General features: G+C 36.8%; 4 protein-coding genes and 1 long non-coding RNA gene across 6 annotated transcripts; 4 read left to right on the top strand and 1 right to left on the bottom strand.

The window, feature by feature from the left end:
* Window positions 1–3,004: 3,004 nt before the first annotated feature.
* LOC129803038 (ornithine aminotransferase, mitochondrial) lies at window positions 3,005–4,848 on the top strand. Its single transcript, XM_055849353.1, has 3 exons — window positions 3,005–3,325; window positions 3,390–3,838; window positions 4,046–4,848. The coding sequence occupies exons 1-3, from the start codon at window positions 3,142–3,144 to the stop codon at window positions 4,712–4,714; spliced, it is 1,302 nt and encodes a 433-aa protein (XP_055705328.1). The 5' UTR covers window positions 3,005–3,141; the 3' UTR covers window positions 4,715–4,848.
* Window positions 4,730–8,788, bottom strand: LOC129802992 (cingulin-like protein 1). The gene has a single exon (XM_055849271.1). The coding sequence runs from the start codon at window positions 7,396–7,398 to the stop codon at window positions 4,846–4,848; it is 2,553 nt and encodes an 850-aa protein (XP_055705246.1). The 5' UTR covers window positions 7,399–8,788; the 3' UTR covers window positions 4,730–4,845.
* Window positions 8,789–10,468: 1,680 nt separating this feature from the next.
* Window positions 10,469–11,523, top strand: LOC129803062 (cytochrome c oxidase assembly protein COX11, mitochondrial). Its single transcript, XM_055849398.1, has 3 exons — window positions 10,469–10,605; window positions 10,671–11,088; window positions 11,151–11,523. The coding sequence occupies exons 2-3, from the start codon at window positions 10,705–10,707 to the stop codon at window positions 11,466–11,468; spliced, it is 702 nt and encodes a 233-aa protein (XP_055705373.1). The 5' UTR covers window positions 10,469–10,605; window positions 10,671–10,704; the 3' UTR covers window positions 11,469–11,523.
* Window positions 11,524–12,006: 483 nt separating this feature from the next.
* LOC129803051 (bifunctional methylenetetrahydrofolate dehydrogenase/cyclohydrolase, mitochondrial) lies at window positions 12,007–13,652 on the top strand. Of its 2 annotated transcripts, none has more exons than XM_055849377.1 (3): window positions 12,007–12,191; window positions 12,630–12,804; window positions 12,869–13,652. In XM_055849377.1, the coding sequence occupies exons 2-3, from the start codon at window positions 12,640–12,642 to the stop codon at window positions 13,610–13,612; spliced, it is 909 nt and encodes a 302-aa protein (XP_055705352.1). In that variant the 5' UTR covers window positions 12,007–12,191; window positions 12,630–12,639; the 3' UTR covers window positions 13,613–13,652. The 2 variants fall into 2 exon arrangements, with proteins under 2 accessions (XP_055705352.1, XP_055705351.1); XM_055849376.1 differs by having other exon boundaries at window positions 12,020–12,531.
* An 811-nt stretch (window positions 13,653–14,463) lies between these two features.
* On the top strand, window positions 14,464–17,384 carry LOC129803083 (uncharacterized). Its single transcript, XR_008751835.1, has 3 exons — window positions 14,464–14,752; window positions 15,195–15,374; window positions 16,962–17,384. It is a non-coding gene; the product is annotated as an uncharacterized LOC129803083 (long non-coding RNA).
* Window positions 17,385–18,865: the final 1,481 nt, after the last annotated feature.

Genomic DNA, 18,865 nt, shown 5'->3' with positions numbered 1-18,865 from the left:
AAATTAAATCGTTCGCGTTACAAAACATTAGGGGGAACTGGGGCAAAAATTAACAATACGGATATTTTATTTTTTTACAAGCTACCTTAACGCCCTTTGCCTTTTAAAAACACAGTTTTCTCTACCTGAACGAAAAAAGCGCTTTTCAAGATATTTTAGAAAAAATACACAAGAGACCTGCTAATCGTTTGATCAATGTAAACAAAAAGCGGCGAAACATGGAAATGACGTTTCTTCTCGCCGTGAGACATCAGAAATTGCTTCAGTCTTTGTTACTTTTTGCTCCATACCTTTTGTTACTTTTTACCCCAAGTGGTCATTTTTACAAAGAATCTTTGTAAAATTCTAAAATAGATAGTGGTTTCGTATTCAAAGAGTCCAAATTATTTAGGAAATATTTACCAGTGCATCAATTTTGGAAAATAAGTAGGTCAAAATTGATATCTGCTGTAAGGAAAACATTTTAAAAATAGGGCTAAAAATTTCAATATTATTTATTTTCTGAAATCCTTGTTCGAATTCTAAGAAACTCACGACTTTGAAGAAGGTCTATAGAGGCCATCTAATGGAAAAAAAATTTAAGCCTCTATCTCTTTTATCTTGGAAGATATTTAATTTCCAAATTTTCAATAATGTGACTTTTTGCCCCAGTCTCCCCTACACTTGTCTTCAACTGATCTTCCCAAAAAGCTGTCTTTTAAGGTTAAAAACCTTGAAAGCTATGAATGAACTGTGTGATAATTTTTTGTCCTCGAATAAAAAGAAATGTACCATATTAATCTCGTCCTCGATAGTAGATTTTATGTGTTAGATAGACCTACGACTTAGCCGAAAGACGGCTTAACGGATTTATGATCAAAACTATGATTAGACTACATTCTCTCATCAGTTTATTAATAAGTCATCTCTATGCTTGAGCCGTAAGTCTGCCTAGGGCATTAGTCATTCATTAAGCAAAAAACGAGCTTTATGATAGTGTAGAACCCGGTTAGATCCCTGACCGAATTGCGCCCCGTGTAAAAAGAGTTTACATTTCCCATAAGAGCTTCAAAGGAAAAATAAAAAAAAATTAGTAAGAAGAAAAAATTGCATAGAAAACAGAAGTGAAAAAGTGGAGGAAGAAAGGTCTTTTAGAGGTCATAAAATGATAAATCAAAATAAAACAAGGAATACCCAACAACAGAAGTGGATTCAAGCCTTTTCAGATGTAGAGTAATCATTGGCAAAAACGAATCCATGTTAATTGTCTATATGTTATCCTGGGTGAGGTGGCGGAGGGTCCGTAATGGTTATAAGCCGTTATCTGTAACCGTTTGACCTCTGGCTTTGATGATGATCGGGAGAATGAGGCTGATGGCGGCTATATACAGTGAAACTCATTCGAAATTCGAACATCCTTAATATTTTAGAAAAACCCCTTTCGACCTAAAGGGAACCTGAATCTGGGACATTTTAATTATCGATCGAGTACTCTATTACAAACCCAATGAGAAGGATTTTTTGGTGGTCAAATTTTTTGGTGGACATTTTTTTTTTTGAAAAAATAGTCTTTAATTTTTTTCGTATTCAAGTTTTCAAATTAAAATCCGAAACATAAAATCATATCAGTCAAAGATCATTAGAAATCTTTCATAATAATAGTGCAAAAACATTAGGGTAAATAAAGCTAATTCAAAACCTGCCCCAAATGGAAATTTTTCGCTACTCCAAATGGAAACGTCATTGTTTTCATGATAAATACAGTACTAAATTATTATATTTATATATTTTCTATACCACAGTTTCATTATTTAGTTAATTTTTTCTCCATATTCATAAATTTTAATTTGTTAATTTCTACAGAAAAATTAAAAGTGTACCTTTTCACCATCGAATTTTTCAACGATCGACCATGCTTTCCAATGAAAAACACAATAAAGTGTCTGTTGTTTATTCGTTTTGTTAACCATTTATGTCATATTTCTGGTTAATTTTAGTTAAATTAAGTGCTAATCTTTATTGCTAACGGTATTGAAGTTTTCAAATGAAATAATTACCTATTTCGTGAACAAAAAGGGTTTTTCTGAAGTGTCTGCAAATGCTTCAATAGGAAATCCCGGAAATGTGAATTTTTTTTGGAGAAATTTTCATATTGTTTTAGATGGGAAAGGAGATAAAATCATGAATAAGAACAAATCCTGCAATCAGGAGCAACTCAATTAGGTTTTGGAAACCTTTCGTCGCGGTTTCATTTACACTATTTGTCTCCAATTAGAAACTTTCCCTTGTCTCCATTTGGATTAATATGTTTCCAATACAAGCATTTTACGCTTGTGTATTTTTCTTGTATTTAAGAAGTTTTCAAATTATATCTAAAGAATTTTCACTAAACAGTAACATTCTAGAAGAGTCAAGGAGCAAATTTATGTAATTCTCTTCAGAAAAAATATGAACTTTATGTGTTGAATTTTCTGTCAAAGTTAAAACGTCTGGAAATGGTTTTGAATTAGGACATTTACCCTACTTGGAGAAATGCAAAAATGAATGTTTCAAGATAGTTTTGGTATAATGGACAAAAGATCATCTAGATAAATATTCTAAGGGTACTAAAGCTAGTTAAGAATTAAGAAAAAACTCATGATTGTTTCTAAAAAGAGCTTATTTTTTGCGGTGGGAAGGATAAGGGTGATAGAAATGAAGGTTTTGTTAATGTTAGCAAGGCCGATTTATGGGGGGTTCCTCGAAGATCTCATGTCGTTATCTCCAACCGTTTGGCCTAATTATGAAAAATTTTTAATAAATTTTATATTTTTTATTACAATAATTATTACAATTTTAATATAATAATTGTATGCACAATTTGTTTTCGGATTTTGCTAATCCTAAAAATTCCCTAAAAGTATTTCAGTACAGTTGATATAAAACCTCTTTCTGGTGTATGAGATTCAACATCTTTCCAATCCCACTGTTGCCATAAGGCTGTGGCCTTACTTCTCCTTCCCATTTTGACCAAATGAGCTATTGCTGATTCTCGCAAACAGACCCCAGCAACCAGTTCAATTCTATTCCTTGTGCCGTTTAGTCATACTTTTGATCTCCGTGAAAAGTTCTGCGTAATTGTCTCTAATTCCAAAAGATTTATTCTGCAATATTGTGTAAATCATGGCGAGCCTTAGGTACATTAGAAGATTTGCAGTTGCAAAACGTCTTGGTCTAGCATACCAATCCACCAATGTGAAGCCCAGTGAGACGGGAAAACTCACATCTCAGGCTGTTTTTGATCGTGAGGACAAATACGGGGCGCATAACTATCATCCACTCCCGGTGGCCTTGTCCAGGGGCCAAGGTAAGGATCTTGAGATTGGTGTTTGTTTTTGGCGGGAAATTTTCAGTATTTTTGTGTGTTGTAGGTGTTCATGTGTGGGATGTCGAGGGTAAGAGATATTATGATTTTCTCAGCGCTTATTCTGCGGTCAATCAAGGTCATAGCCACCCAAAGATCATTCAAGCCCTCGTAGAGCAGGCTCAGGTGCTCTCATTGACTTCCCGGGCTTTCTATTCGGACGTTCTGGGAGAGTATGAAGAGTATGTTACGAATCTGTTTGGCTATGATAAAGTCCTACCCATGAACACTGGGGTTGAAGGGGGTGAAACAGCCTGCAAATTGGCCAGAAGATGGGGCTACAGCGTCAAGAAGATCCCCGAAAATAAGGCTAAGATTGTCTTTGCTGAGGGTAACTTTTGGGGACGCACCATGTCAGCCATTTCTGCCTCAACAGATCCGGACAGTTTCAAAGGATTCGGACCCTATATGCCTGGCTTCGATATCGTCCCCTACAACGATCTCTCCACTTTGTCCGTAAGTTCCAAAACGCAAAAGCATTTTTTTTCTTCTATTTTTATCTCTTATCAGGCCATTTGGCAAATATGGAAAATTTTTTGGTAGGTCAAGTGCTTTGTGCACGAGATCGCCGCACCAGTTCAAGTGGTATCAATTGGATGAGAGTTCACTCTGAGGTCATTATCATGCACGTTTCAATTTTATGTCTAATATATTTCCCAATAGGAAAAACTCCAAGATCCCAATGTGGCGGCCTTTATGGTGGAACCAATTCAGGGTGAAGCTGGAGTTGTTGTTCCCGATGAGGGGTATCTCAAGGGAGTCCGGAAGATCTGTTCTGACAACAATGTACTGTTTATTGCGGATGAAGTTCAAACTGGTCTCGCTAGAACTGGAAAAATGTTAGCTGTTGAACATGAAAATGTTCGTCCGGATATTTTGATTCTGGGCAAAGCTCTGTCCGGAGGATTGTATCCTGTTTCTGCTGTCCTGGCCGATGATGAAGTTATGCTGACTATCAAACCCGGAGAGCACGGTTCCACATACGGAGGCAATCCACTTGGATGCAAAGTAGCCATGTCGGCTCTTCAGGTTCTCCTGGAAGAGAATCTAGCTGAAAATGCGGCAGTGTTAGGCCAGCGACTCCGCGATGGCCTTAGTGTTTTGCCCAAAGATGTCGTTAGCATTGTCCGTGGAAAAGGTCTCCTCAATGCCATTGTAATCAATAAGAAATTCAACGCCTGGGATGTTTGTGTTAGACTCCGGGACAATGGACTCCTGGCCAAGCCTACTCATGGGGATATCATCCGTTTTGCTCCTCCCCTGGTTATTACCCAGGAACAAATTGATGAGTGTGTGGAAATCATCAAGAAAACGGTACTCTCATTTGCCTAAGTAAAAAATAGCATCTGGGTCTTAGCTCCCGGGAACTGTATTTTGACGAGTACCTGATCAACACGTCAACTGATTTTTTTAATGTAACATTTTATACGACTGTTTTAACTGGAAATAAAGAAGTCTGCTCTTTAGATCTTTTTCCTAGACAGATTCTTCTGTATCTTCGAGGCACTCAAGAGATCATCATCAGTGATACTAGGAAGTTTTTCAATTTCTTCCGTAAGGGACTGATCTCCTCCACTAGATGTCCTATTGAGCAGATCTGTAATTTTCTGATTAGTCTGACCAAATCGACAGAGACTACATTTGGATTCTGTGAGATTTCTCCTCATTGCCTGCAATTCTAGCCTTTCCTTGCTCAATTTCTCCCATGATTGGGACAATTTTTCCTCCCTCTGGCAGAGATCCTTGGAATTCTGCTGCAATTGCTGATACTTCTGAAACAATTGAGCTTCTGTAGCTTTGGCCCCTTCAAGAGCACTCTCAGCGGCTGTTTCTCTAGCTTGAGCTGTCCTCAAGGCAGCTTCCAAGTCCACTTCTCGCCTCTTCAGTGCATTCTCTCGATCACTGAGCTGCCTTCTCATACTTTCACACTCTCGCTGGAGTTTCAGAAGATTTTCACGTTCTCTATCAACTTCTCTGGCTGCATCTTCAGCCACTTTCAGTGCAATTTCAACTTCAGCCCTGGATGTTCTTCCTGGATTAATTTTCTCCATCATCTCCAGCTTCAGGCGTTCCTCAACAATTTTCCTTCGCTCATCCTCAACCTTTGTCAAGAGTCTCTTGTGCTCTTCCTGAGCCATCTGCCTCATGTCTTCAATGCGTTTCTCATGACGCTTCTGCTCTTCCCGGACAAGATCTCGCTCACGTTCAAAAGAAGCCCTCTCAACTTCCAGAGTAGCCAGCTTCTCTTTGAGCATCCACTGTTCCTCCGAAGCCTCTTTAGACAATTTATTGAGCTTGACATCGAGAGTCTGTACCAGATCCAGAAGCTTAAGACGTTCAGCTTCTGCTAGATCTCGACTTCTTTCCACTCTTTTGAGCTGCTCCTCTAATTGTCTCTCTCGTGCCTCAATTTCACGTGCCTTGTCAGCAGCTATTCCACTAATTCTCTCATCAATCGTCTCTTTGAGATTCTCAATATTCCCCGAAGCAGATTCCAGGAATGTTGAGGCTGTTTTAAGTTGCTGAAGGTAGGAAGAATTCTCCTGAATAACTGAGAATTCCATCAATTTTGACTCACGAATATTCTCAACAATTTTCCTATGATCCTCCTTGAGATTCTGGAGATCATTCTCATAGTCACTTCTCAAGCTGGCAACAGTGTCTCGATGGGTAGTCTTTAGCTCCTCTAAATGATCTTCTGCCTCCCTGACAAAACTCTTCTTTTCTTCTTCCAATTTTGCAATTTTCCTGGTGTAAAATTCTTCCAGGCTGGTATTTTCGGATTTCAAGCGATTCTCCAGACTCTGGAGGGTCTCCTCGAGAACACTAATCTGCTTCTTGTGGCTTCTTTCCATCAAAATCAATTCCTCCTCGTGATTACTCTTCACATTCGACAGCAAGTCCTCCAGACGCAACTTCTCTAGCTCCAGCCTCTTTACATCTGCCTTCAGCTCTACCACTTCCAATGTATCCGTTTGATTCCTGGGCTCATCACTTTCTTTAGGGAATCCTGCAACTACAGGTTGATTCATAAGTACTTCAATGTGAGAATTAATTTTCTCTTGCTGCCTCCTGATATTCTCTTCGAGGATAGTTTGCCTCTGCATTTGCTTCTGCATCAGCTCAGAGAACTGCACTTCCTGTCGTCGCAAGAGATCCGCCTGACGAGCCTGAATCTCCACCAAAGCACGTTCCTGGCTCTTCATCTGCGACGCCAACACCAATTGTGCCTCCTGATGATGCATAGTTTCCAGGATTTGTTTCCCAGAATCTTGAATTTCTGGATTTTGTGGGATACTCTCTTCCTGAAGCGCCTTCTTAGGCTGATTGTCTTTAGGAGCATCACTTCCCAATCCTAGCCAATCAACAGGAGCACTTTTACCTTGAGGCTCTTGCTTCACCGGTTCCTTCTCCCGATTTTCACGAGTATCAGAGAATAGTCCAAGTGGATCAGGAATAGCTCCTGTAGCCCTTCCTCCCGTCCTAGGACGTCCTGTCGGCACTGGTGGCCCTACAGCCCCATCATCTCGATCAATAGTTGACTGACGAGACACAGGAGCTGGAGTTGTCTTGGGTCTAGGATCCGATTTCTGCGGGAATCCTTGGGTTTTAGTTGGCTGCGTTCCCAGGAGATCATCGAAGATATTTGTTTTGACCTTTGGCTGTTTCGGATCAAATCCCAAATCCAAATCTGTATCATCGTCAAAAGAAACCTTGCTTTTGAGTTCAGGAGTTTTCTTAGGAGTCTCCTTTCTGACTTCTGCCTTGACTTTGGGCGGCTCAACAGGAGCTGGTGGATCTGGTTTCTTAATTGGCAAATTTGGAGTTATTTGAGCTGCTTCAGGCTTTCCAATGCCAAAGAGATCGGACATTTTAGCCTTTCCTGGAGGATCCTTTTTGGCAAGTACTGGAGTTTTGGCACCTGCTGCATCTTTCTTGACTCCCGAATCGAAAAAACTATCACTCTCATCACTTTTGAGGATATCATCCAATGGATCATCTAAATCAAAATCCATTTCTTGCACAAATTCACTCTTATCCTGAAGAACTTTTGTTTGGACAATAACAGGTTTCCTAGTGACCAAATATTGGCGGGAAACCCGAACGATTCATTTGTGTACTAAAACTTTCCCGAAAATCACCGAAAGCTCCCGAAAGCTCTTGTGTCGTCAGGGGCGTCAGGCAGTGTTGCCAACTCTAAGAGATTTTCCCTAGATTTAGGAGATTCGAATGAGCATTTAGGTCCGAAAATTTTAATCTAGAAGTTAGGAGAATATTTTTTTTTTTAGAAATTATCTATATTACATGTTTCATTGACGGATTTTTTTGCATCTCTATTGACTTTCTGGAATGAATATAACTTCAAAACTTTGTCCTTATTTTTATGAATATTGCGTAATCGTGATATTCGCAGTTTGCTGTGGATAAAAATCGTTTTTTCGCGTTAATCTCAAAAACATTTTCAACAGAAGAAAAAAAGTGAGAGGAAATGTTCCTTTCTTCAAAGTTGCAGTGGATTCCACCAGGAATGAAATCTCCAGAAAAACACTCTTCTTTTACATTTTAGGGGTATTTTACACAAAAATTTACAAAATATTATCCCAAGGAACGTCCACAAACGCATTTCTCATTTTTCCAGCAGTGAAACAACAAATTTTCATGAAAAATAATCTCGAATCGTGATGTTTTCCTTCAAAAATTACTGTTGAATTTTGTTCCAACGTGTAGCGAGTAATTTCTTTCAATTTTTTTTAATGAAAATTATCTTTAATAGAATTGATTCTGGAAAGAAATTGCCTACACACACAAATTTACTTCAAAAACCCATCTTTTTATCAAAAATTCATACCAATGTGAAGGCAAGTTTTTTGAAGCACACATCTTGAAGCTAATTTTTCGCTATACCGAAAAATTCTCTACTTTATGAAGTTCCCATATCTACCTTATTTAGCATTCAAAAGTTCTTAGATTTTCCTTACAAGAAAAATGAAAATATGATGTCAATTTATTCCAAGGCATGGTGCTATATTTTTGCCTTCGAAAGTGACGGTACATCCCTTTGAATCTAAAATTTTCTAGGAAAATATTGCTGCTGAAACACTAAATTACGTATTAATGATTAGACATTAGACTGAGGCCTAATGTACTCACGGAAACTAGCACTACAATAAAAAATGCTAACAAATAATTCTTTTTTTAATTTTTCTGAAGCACTGCTTTTTCTGGGAATAAAATTGTTGGAAAAGTCATTTTATTAATATGACAACCCTAAAATACAAACCAGCGTTCAGCCGCTTTGAAATTAATCAATTGAGGTTATGTCTATCCCGGAAGAAATATAAACAAAATGTTGGAAATTGTGTCTTATGTGATATCTTATCAATCAGTTCTCCTGCCACTTTTTTGAGATTCTGAAAAATCACAATGGTAAACGTGAAATAGCCACAGAATGATTTGAAGATTTTTAAGCTCCATTCTTGTCCCACCTTTTCCAGACTATATATCAAAACACATAAGAATAACAAAGCTGCAAATTTTGCTATTTTCCCCAAGAACCCCCAAGGAACAAGAATAATTTTACTTTGAACTAATTTTTTTATATGAGTGGGGACGGCAAATATATGTTCTTTTCACCTTTTCACCCTATGACACAACAATCCGGGAGAGCTAAGGTTAAGCATGAGCATACTTTCCGCAATGCGTGAGGGATTAGATAAATTCATGCAGTTCTGAGCGTTCCGGGCTTATAAGCGATTAAATCTGGTGGATATTTGTGATGATCCTGATCATTGTGTTCTGGACAGTTATAGCTACAAGTATTCAATTCACGCAAAAAAGAAATGCACTTCAATTCGCAGTTTCGTCACCTCTGAATTCTTAGAATTCTGACTGCATATAATGATTATAATGTCCTCGTAGCTTTAATCAAACAGCCCCAAAGCTCTTAAATCGTTGTCTTGGCAATACCGTGGTGGTGGAGTGCCTGGTGCAGACTCATAGCTTTGTCTTTCAATTCTTGGAGAGCCAACAACATTATGTCCTCATCAATTATTTTTCTTTATCTCTTATGCTCCTTTGTCGGAATAAAAATCACAGTGAATACTTTTCATTTAAATTACTTCAATCTGCACGTTAAACAAAACAAAATACAGTAGACTCTCTCAAATTCGGGCATTTGGGACCGAAATGTCAACCGAATTAGAGAGAAATTCGGGCGTCAAGTTGTTTAAAATGTAACGATTTTTTGTTCATTTGCATACTCATATTGAGTTTACATGCTCATTGATATTATAAATTTCATGAAAACCACTTAATAATGAAAAATAACATCACAACTCAGATAAAGCATGGCAAATTTGACCATATTTGCTTCATTTGATAATCATAATCGAACTTGAAAAATGTCAACAAACTATTTTCGAATTTAACTGCCGCCCGAATTAAAAAGTAGCCCGATCTTAAAAGAGCCGAATTATCGAGAGTCTACTGTAACTGCGAGGTTGTCGAATAATGACACATCAAATGGCGGTAGAGTTACCAGATGAGCATTCGAAGAATGCATGAAATTCTAAAATTCGAAGGGAAGGTATGGGATGGGTGGCTTTCCAAATTATCTACCACCCACAAATATAGTAAGCTTCTCGAGAAGAACTTTGTTGACGAACATCAACCATAATTAACCCACCACTGTCTACAATAGTAGGTTCGTTCAAAAAATCATTTTAAATATAAAAAAAACACATATTCAAATGACCATTAAAATAAATTTTTGAGTCCATTTTCAATTTTTTTTATAAATTCTAGAAATGAAGGTCTACTAGGCCCTCTATTTTCTTAGGAGATTCGTGGTTTATAATAAGATAGATAATATTTAGTAGAAAAGTCTAAGTCGTTAAGGAAAAATATAATAAATTTACAATATTCGAAGGCATGAACGTTCGAAGGGAGAGTACTTTCCCCTACGCACGCAATACGCACAAGGCATACTCCTTGGACTCCCGGTGAATATTTAAATTCAAACATTTAAAATTTAGGAGATTTTTGGAAGATTTGAGCATCTGAGGAGTAACTGTCACCAAATTGTTGGCAAGGTTGGCAACACTGGTGTCAGGTGTTCAAAACCAAAACAAACCCATAAGGAGCAGTTTTTAGTAAAAATAAGGAATAAATTGAACAATTGGGATGAAAGTCTTGTAAGAATTTGTTGTAGAGGTATTCCTGAGGTGGGTAGAATCATTGTCATTTTAAATCTTTGGCCCAGTAAGCATAATTTTATGTTTTTCCACAGCACGTGCAATTCGCAGAAAATTTTTGAATAAAAAATGTTAAAAAGTGCAGTCTTGTCTCCAGGGATTTTTAGGAAAATTACCGGAAATGGCTTTTACACCCTGAGAAATACACTGCAACAGACAAGGCTATGGAGCTCAAGACCCCGTGATCCAGAGACCAAGAAGAAATTGAGATCAACATTGTACTATGTAACAGCTGCCGGTGTTTTGACCGTGGGGCTCAGTTATGCGGCTGTTCCCCTGTATAGAATGTTCTGTCAAGCCTACAGCTACGGTGGAACAACTTCCCTAACTCACGATGGCTCCAAAGTGGAGTCCATGAAGAGAATCAAAGAAAGAGTGCTCAAGATAAAATTCAATGCAGATCTTGGGGCAGCAATGAGGTGGAATTTTAAGCCACAGCAAGTGGAAATATTGGTAATATTGATGGAAAATACTCTAGCTTGAAAATATATATTTCTGTGACTTACTTGGAACAGGTGTCTCCTGGAGAAACAGCTCTGGCTTTCTACACAGCTCGAAATCCAACCAATCAACCTGTCATCGGCATCAGCACGTACAATGTGATTCCCTTTGAAGCTGGTCAGTACTTCAACAAGATCCAGTGCTTCTGCTTCGAGGAACAGCAGCTCAATCCCAATGAAGAGGTAGATATGCCTGTGTTCTTCTACATCGACCCGGAATTCTGTGATGATCCCAAGATGGAATTTGTCGATGAAATTACACTTTCCTACACATTTTTCGAGGCAAAGGAAGGACTAAATCTCCAAATGCCATCATACGCTTCTCGACATTAGACACAGGACTTTGTAAAAATCACTAGAAACTATAATAAAATTGTTTTTAAAGAAACAGTCACTCCACTCATTATTAAAGATGGACGCCATGTCCTTTTGAGGTTATGTTCAAGATTTTTTCATCTTTTTTTTTTATTTTAGGGAAAAAAATGTCAATATTTCTATCAGAAAATGTTCTTGAAACACTCAGATTGAGATTTACAGCAATTTTTCTTAAATTCAGTGGGATTTACTTAAGAAAATTGAAACAAATTGGAAGAAAAAATGCCTCGAAAAAATGCACTGCTGCGATTGTCGTTGGGAAATCAAATCGTACTGTTCGTTATTTTTTGTTAAGAGGGGAAACTTAACGAAAGCTGCCACTCCTACTGCAAAATTCTCACACATTTCTTGATAATTTTCCAGCAAAAACACAAAAAGCATGTGAAATTGTGATAAGAAAACGCCGCAGAAAACCCTCATGAAAAAATCAGTAGCAGCAGAATGAGCTGACAAAGCAATTGAAACAGCCGGGAACCGTAAAAATGCTTTCGATAACCTTCGACATCTCTGGAATTCACCAGTGCACCTGTCATTTCGACACGGACCAAAACACGTGCAAATAAATCTTTATTTTCTGGGATTTTTTGCACTGAAAAATATAATAAAGTTCAGTATTATTGTGCCTTTAGTGTGTGTAGTTTGTAGTGATAGAGAAAACCCTGGGAAATTGTGGAAAACAAGGTGGGAAATTGAGAAGATTTGGCATGGTACAGAGATTCACCTAAATGGCTGAAATTTTGGGAGGTTTTTGATGACGATTCATGTCGCATTTTGCATGATAAACATTGATCTGTTCGTTTTTCTGGGACATAAAAATATTTTTGTACATAATCTTCTGATGCAATCACTTGTGATTGACGAGAGAAAAGGGGTATCAAAACACAATGTTTTCGCTGAGACGATTCAGTCGGGAATTGTATCTCGTGTGGAAAGGAAGTCAATCCGGGAAGTGTTCAATCATGAAGAACAAATTAATGAGGGGCGTCTCTGTTGAGAAAAAACTATTGATACACAGCAATAGGTGAGCTTTGCTGTGCTTTCGCGTTTATATTTTTTTTATTGCTATGGGAAAATTCCTTGGAGGATTTCACTTAATAATCTCTATGGGATTCTCTCCAGCTTCAGCAGAATGGCCAAGCTGATCGATGGACTGCAGATCTCTAAGCAGATCCGTGAGGAATTGCGTGGGCAAGTTGAAGAGTGGGTCAAAGAAGGGAACAGGAAGCCACAGCTGACGGCAGTGCTCATTGGCGAAGATCCAGCCAGTCAGACTTATGTGAAAAACAAGATGAAGGTACATGACGCATTAGACCTAAGCGAGATTGAACTCCCTGATAAGCCACAGATTGATTTTTCAGGCTGCAGCTGAAGTAGGAATAGAAAGCACAACGCGGAATCTCCCAGACACAATCTCAGAAGAGGAATTGCTAGAGATAATTGATGAACTGAATCAGAGTGACAAAGTTGATGGGATTCTGGTTCAGCTTCCACTTCCTCATCACATCCACGAACGTCGGATTTGCAATGCCGTGAGCTGTGACAAAGATGTCGATGGATTCAATGAGAAGAATGTAGGGAGATTGTGTTTAGACATGAACACTCTGATCCCGTGCACTCCGTTGGGTGTTCAGGAACTCCTCAAACGAACAGGCATTGAGACCTTTGGGAAGAATGCCGTGGTTGTTGGACGCAGCAAGAATGTGGGAATGCCAATTTCGATGCTGCTCCATGCCGATGGACGCAATGACACCGATGCCATGGATGCCACAGTGACCATTTGCCACAGATTCACTCCACCGGAAGAGCTGGCGCGCTTCTGCAAAAGCGCAGACATCATTGTCAGTGCCACAGGAGTGCCTGGACTCATCCGGGCGGATATGGTGAAACCCGGGGCATGTGTCATCGATGTGGGTATCACTAGGATCAAGGATGACATCACTGGGAAAACGCGTCTTGTGGGGGATGTTGATTTTGAGGAAGTTCGGAAGGTTGCTGGACACATAACGCCCGTTCCTGGTGGAGTTGGTCCCATGACAGTCGCCATGCTCATGAAGAACACCATAATTGCAGCCAAGAATCTACAGAAGCAGCGAAGATCATAAAGTTGGCATTTTATTTTTTAATAAATCAATTTTCCAGCGATTTTCCGTTTTTCTTTTCTTCTTCTTCTTCTACGGCGATCGGATTCAAAAAGATCCATATAGCCCAGCCGAACGGTTAGGGGAAGTGTGCCAAATTTCGGCTAGCTTCTAATTGCGGCCACTGAGTGTAATATCGGCCATGGAAATAAATGTAGGGTAGTGTGCCAAATTTCGGCATAATTGCATGCAAGCGCCAAGGTCTCAAGTTTTAAATGCTATATTATTATTACAAATTGAATATTTTTGTTACTTCTTCTTAACCCTTTAAGGACGATTGGAACACCGGTGTCCCACAAAGAAAATAATTTTGTAAAGTAGAAGGTTGAAGGAATCTACAATATTTTTTGCAAATCTCTAGCTATTTGCTATGTAGTAAATGATTAAGCTCAATAATGGCGAATTTTTAAATTCTCAAATTCATAATTAATTTTATTTATTTTTTATACTTCCAATTTTTTTTAAGCAAAACCCTTTTGGAAATAAAAACTATAATACTCATACGTAATATTTTCATTAAAGCAAAAAATATTATTCATTGGTATTGTCAGGAAAATTACTTAAATTTTCGGGCTATTTTTGTTCCTATCGTTCATAGAAGCACAAAATACACCGAATCAGACTCTGTTGGACTTTCCAAGGTTAGATGTAAGACTTATCATTGATTATGTTTCCCAGTTTAATTTTTATTGTTGATCTTCAGTCCGAAAAAAGTGTCTCGTCGTTAAAGGGTTAGAATCATGATCACCCCCCTGTCAATATCGTTATTTTAGCAAATTCTCTATAGAGAATTCAAAAATCGAGCGTGAGGGCGGCGCGTGCGGTTGTGCAAAGAACTAGTAGTGAACAACTAGCGAATCTGGCGGAAAGACATGCAAACGGCTTTTGACAGTTCTCGCGTGGAGCAATTTCCACGAATTTACTCGCGCAGTTTTTGTGAAAAATCCGGAAAATAGTGAAGAAAGTTCTTTAAAAACAAGTGCAAAGGTGTGAGAAAACTCTTAATGATAGATCTTAGTGGTGGCAAGTGAAAAAAATGATGTGCATTGTGAGAAATTGCAAAAACAGCGACCAGCGAAATCCTCTGGGGGTGTCATTCCACAGGTATTGTGCCCATAATTTTTTTATCAACTTGTGCTTACCCTAATAATTGGGCTCATAAATAGTCAGATAAATAGGGCTTCTATTGGTATAAGAATTATAAGTGTGCACAAAAAATATAGTGAGAGAGAACATGGGAAACTTGGTCGAATTTTGCAAAATCGGCAAAAAATTTTTTGTGCCCAGAGAGGAATTAGGGGTAATGCCCTTCGCAAAAAGTCTGTTATATTTTTTAATAGTGATAAACTTTCTTTAATTCAATTAGTGAGATCCTTAATTTGCCCCAACTCAGCTTACATGTAAATTCAATTTAATGAAGAGGGCGGAGGGGGCAATTCAATTCAAATCCTTGTTAATCAAATATTTTTATATTGTCGATATATGAATGAAATGAATAAACTAAAGTCGAATATTCACAACTTTTTGACAAAATTTCCTCTTTTAGATTTCCAGTAATTTTAGAACTGTGCGCAACTCGTCTGAAGCTCTCAGTTGCACTTGTGGACCGAAATAAAGCCGTATGCAGCCTCCACACTTCAATCCATAAAATATTTCACGGAAAAGTGCCTCAAAAGTGAAGCGCTCGAAGTACGTGCGATCCTTTGCTAAAGACTCCCTACCAATCGTAAGTCGTATTTTTTTTAATTCAAGAAACAAATAGGGGAATATGAGGCAAAATTTGATAAGCGAAAATTCTCAAATTTGGTTGCAATCAATATAGAAGTGACTAAGTCTTCAAATATTTAAAATAAATAATCTTTATGAATTTCTTTAAATTTTCAAGGTTTCAAGGCAATCAAGTAAATATTACGTAAAATAAAAGCTTTGAGAAATTTTCGGCCCTCCTTTTTTAAAATAATTACTAACAATCCTTACAGAAGATATAATTTTTACTGTATGTTCTTCTAAAATTCATGAAATATGTATATGTGGTTTTTTTTCGAAATACGTTGTATCTGCTCAACATGAACTCTATGTCCGTTTTAAGAATCCCTGAATAGAGAAATTTAGTGTTAAAAAACGAAAGATAAGTCCCATTTTTTTATTCAATATTATAGACACCAATATACTGCTCGAACTCCACACAGAGAGAAGTATATATAAACCTTTGATTTTCTCACCCTATTCCACCCCAAATTCCCACTATCTACCCCCTCGGACCACTTTCAAGACCGCCCACTCTTGACAACTCTGACTCTGCAATTTTTCAACTCCAAAATATCCGAACGTCAGAAACTCCCTCACACACTTCAAAGGATTTTAAAGTCTGACAGGCATGCGTGTGAGACTGTGTGAAATTTGTACTATTTTGAAATGGGGATATCAATATCACTATGCATGATTGCCACCTTTATGGATAACCTTGCTGAAGATAATGCAAGTGCTTTAAAGAAAGAAAGTCCAAGGATCACAATTGAAGACGTTGCAGAGAGGGTAAAAAAAAAATTTTTTTGACCCAGATTTGTGGTGATTAGCTGACCAGTACATAATTCTTTTTTATCTTTGTATTTTTTTTGTATTTTTTTTTATGTAAAAAACCACCCACTTTTCTAAAAAAAAACCTTTGGTTTGGAAGTGGTTTTTGATCTCTCTCAATTCGGTCTGATAACACACAGTCTACGAAGGGACATTTCCATCGTTTAGTCCTGGAGGCTGGAATCGACGCTAAGACGGCGATAGACGCATGGGAAGGCGGGGGGTAAAAAGACGAAGTGAGATGAAAATAAATTGGCTTGAATTAAAAAATGAATTGAAAAACTGATACTTTATTATTTTTGGATACTGCTTGTAATATTCCTGTACAGTAAGGTGGGGTAACTAGATCGCTTTCCGTAAAGTGCTACTTAAACGCTGGTTTTTGGACTGATGAAATTCTTTTTTACTTCTTCTAAATCCATAGAATTATTCAATGTGTCATTCAGAAACATAATATAAAGAATATCAAAAATATTAAAGAAAATTTATAAAATAATGATAATACTGAAACAAGTCAGCATACACGAACTGGGTCGCATTTTCGATTTTGGAATTATTTTTGCTTTTTCTCAAAGTTGATTAGTTATATTATGTTACTGTAGTGGCTATATTACGGAAATAAAAATATTATTTTAAGTAGATTATCTAGTTAGCGTAGCCATAAACGTCATAAACGATCCAGATAGCTAAGTGCCCAGATTAGCACACTTGACTATATACAATCTTAAATTTCCAGGCATTCATTGGTACCACATCTTTTGATGGAAAGCAATATGCAGAACTACTTGAGTGTGACCATCTCTGTTCTCACATGTCACGATAGAGCCTATTTTTATTTTAGATGGACACAGTCAATGAGAATGGATATGCAACATCATACGGTGTAAGAAATCCAGGCAAAGGACACATGAAGATGTCAATCGTATTACCAAAGCTGATTCGAAATAAGTTTTGAAAGTATTATAGAAACAAATTCTACTCCAATGCAACGAATAAGTTAGAGTTAGCAATTATGTTTTATTATTTCTTACTATTTTTATGCAGAATTAAGAAAAATGATGGACTTGATCTTTAATTGTTTCGAATAATTATAAAAAGTAATGATTTTATCCTAATTTATAGATAGCTATTTTTAAAATAAATTTATTCTCTATTAAAATTTTTGTTTTTTTTAACCTACTTCAATTCAATTTGCAAGTTTGTGGCAAAATATTTAAATTGTGTCTCGTGTTGGATTCACATAATGATTTATACTTGAAATTCTCCTAGATCTTTGCAAAAAAAAACTTCTGGGTAAATTTCTGTCTCGCTTCATAAAAGGACATAAAATAGAAAAGATTTCAGCATCTTACCTCGAAATAATTTAGATTACAGTTCTTCAATAACTTGCCAATTTTAGTGTGACAGAACTGTCAGATCTTCAGTAGAAATCTGATTTCTTCAGAAGAAATGGTAAACTTCACAGATGTGATAATCTTATAATGTGAGTATTTTCTTACCCAAAATATTCTATTTGATTTGATTTGAGATTCTATTTAATGAATATAATATTACTGGTTTGATATTTCGTTAGCATTATAGTAAATGTAACACTTGATGCTGATATTTAAACATAAGTTAAAAAACAATTCCTTATTTTTGTATTTTCATATGCATTCTATAAAATTTATTACCACAACGAAGCAAAAATAATGAGGAATAATAGATGTATAGGGTAAATGTCCTAATTAGAAATCATTTCCAGATCCAGATGCTTTAATTTTGACAGAAGATTCAACACATTAAGTTCATATTTTTTCTGAAGAGAATTACATAAATTTGCTCCTTGACTCTTCTAGAATGTTACTGTTTAGTGAAAATTCTTTAGATATAATTTGAAAACTTCTTAAATACAAGAAAAATTCGCGAGCGTAAAATGTTTCTATTGGAAATATATTAATCCAAATGGAGACAAGGGAAAGTTTCTAATTGGAGACAAACAGTGTAAGTGAAACAGCGACGAAAGGCTTCCAAAACCTTGTTAAGTTGCTCCTGAGTGCAGGATTTGTTCTTATTCCTGGTCTTTTCTTCTTTCCCATCTAAAACAATAAGAAAATCTCTCCAAAAAAAATCATATTTCCGGGGTTTCGTATTGAAGCATTTGCAGACACTTCAGAAAAACCCTTTTTGTTCACGAAATAAGTGATTATTTCATTTGAAAACTTCACGTATCGTTAACAATAAAGGTTAGCACTTAATTTAACTAAAATTAGCCAGAAATATGACATAAATGTTAAACAAAACGAATAAATAACAGTCACTTTATTGTGTTTTTCATTGGAAAACATGGTCGATCGATGAAAAATTCAATGATGAAAAGATACACTTTTAATTTTTCTGAGAAATGAATAAATTATAATTTGTGAATATGAATGGATTTTCGCTTTATTTGGAGCAAAATTAACTAAATAATGAAACTGTGGTATAGGAAATATATAAATATAAAAATTTAATGCTGTCTTTATTATGAAAAAATTTACGTTTCCATTTGGGGTAGCAAAAGATTTCCATTTGGAGCAGGTTTTGAATTAGCTTAATTTACCCTAAAGAAACAGTAATTCTGACAATAAAAAAGCATACAAATCCTGAAAACATTGGAAA

The sequence above is a fragment of the Phlebotomus papatasi genome, chromosome 2, assembly GCF_024763615.1.
Source record: "Phlebotomus papatasi isolate M1 chromosome 2, Ppap_2.1, whole genome shotgun sequence".
NCBI lineage: Eukaryota > Metazoa > Arthropoda > Insecta > Diptera > Psychodidae > Phlebotomus > Phlebotomus papatasi.
Note: the sequence above shows the minus strand (reverse complement) of the source record. Positions and strands in the feature narration are given on the sequence as shown.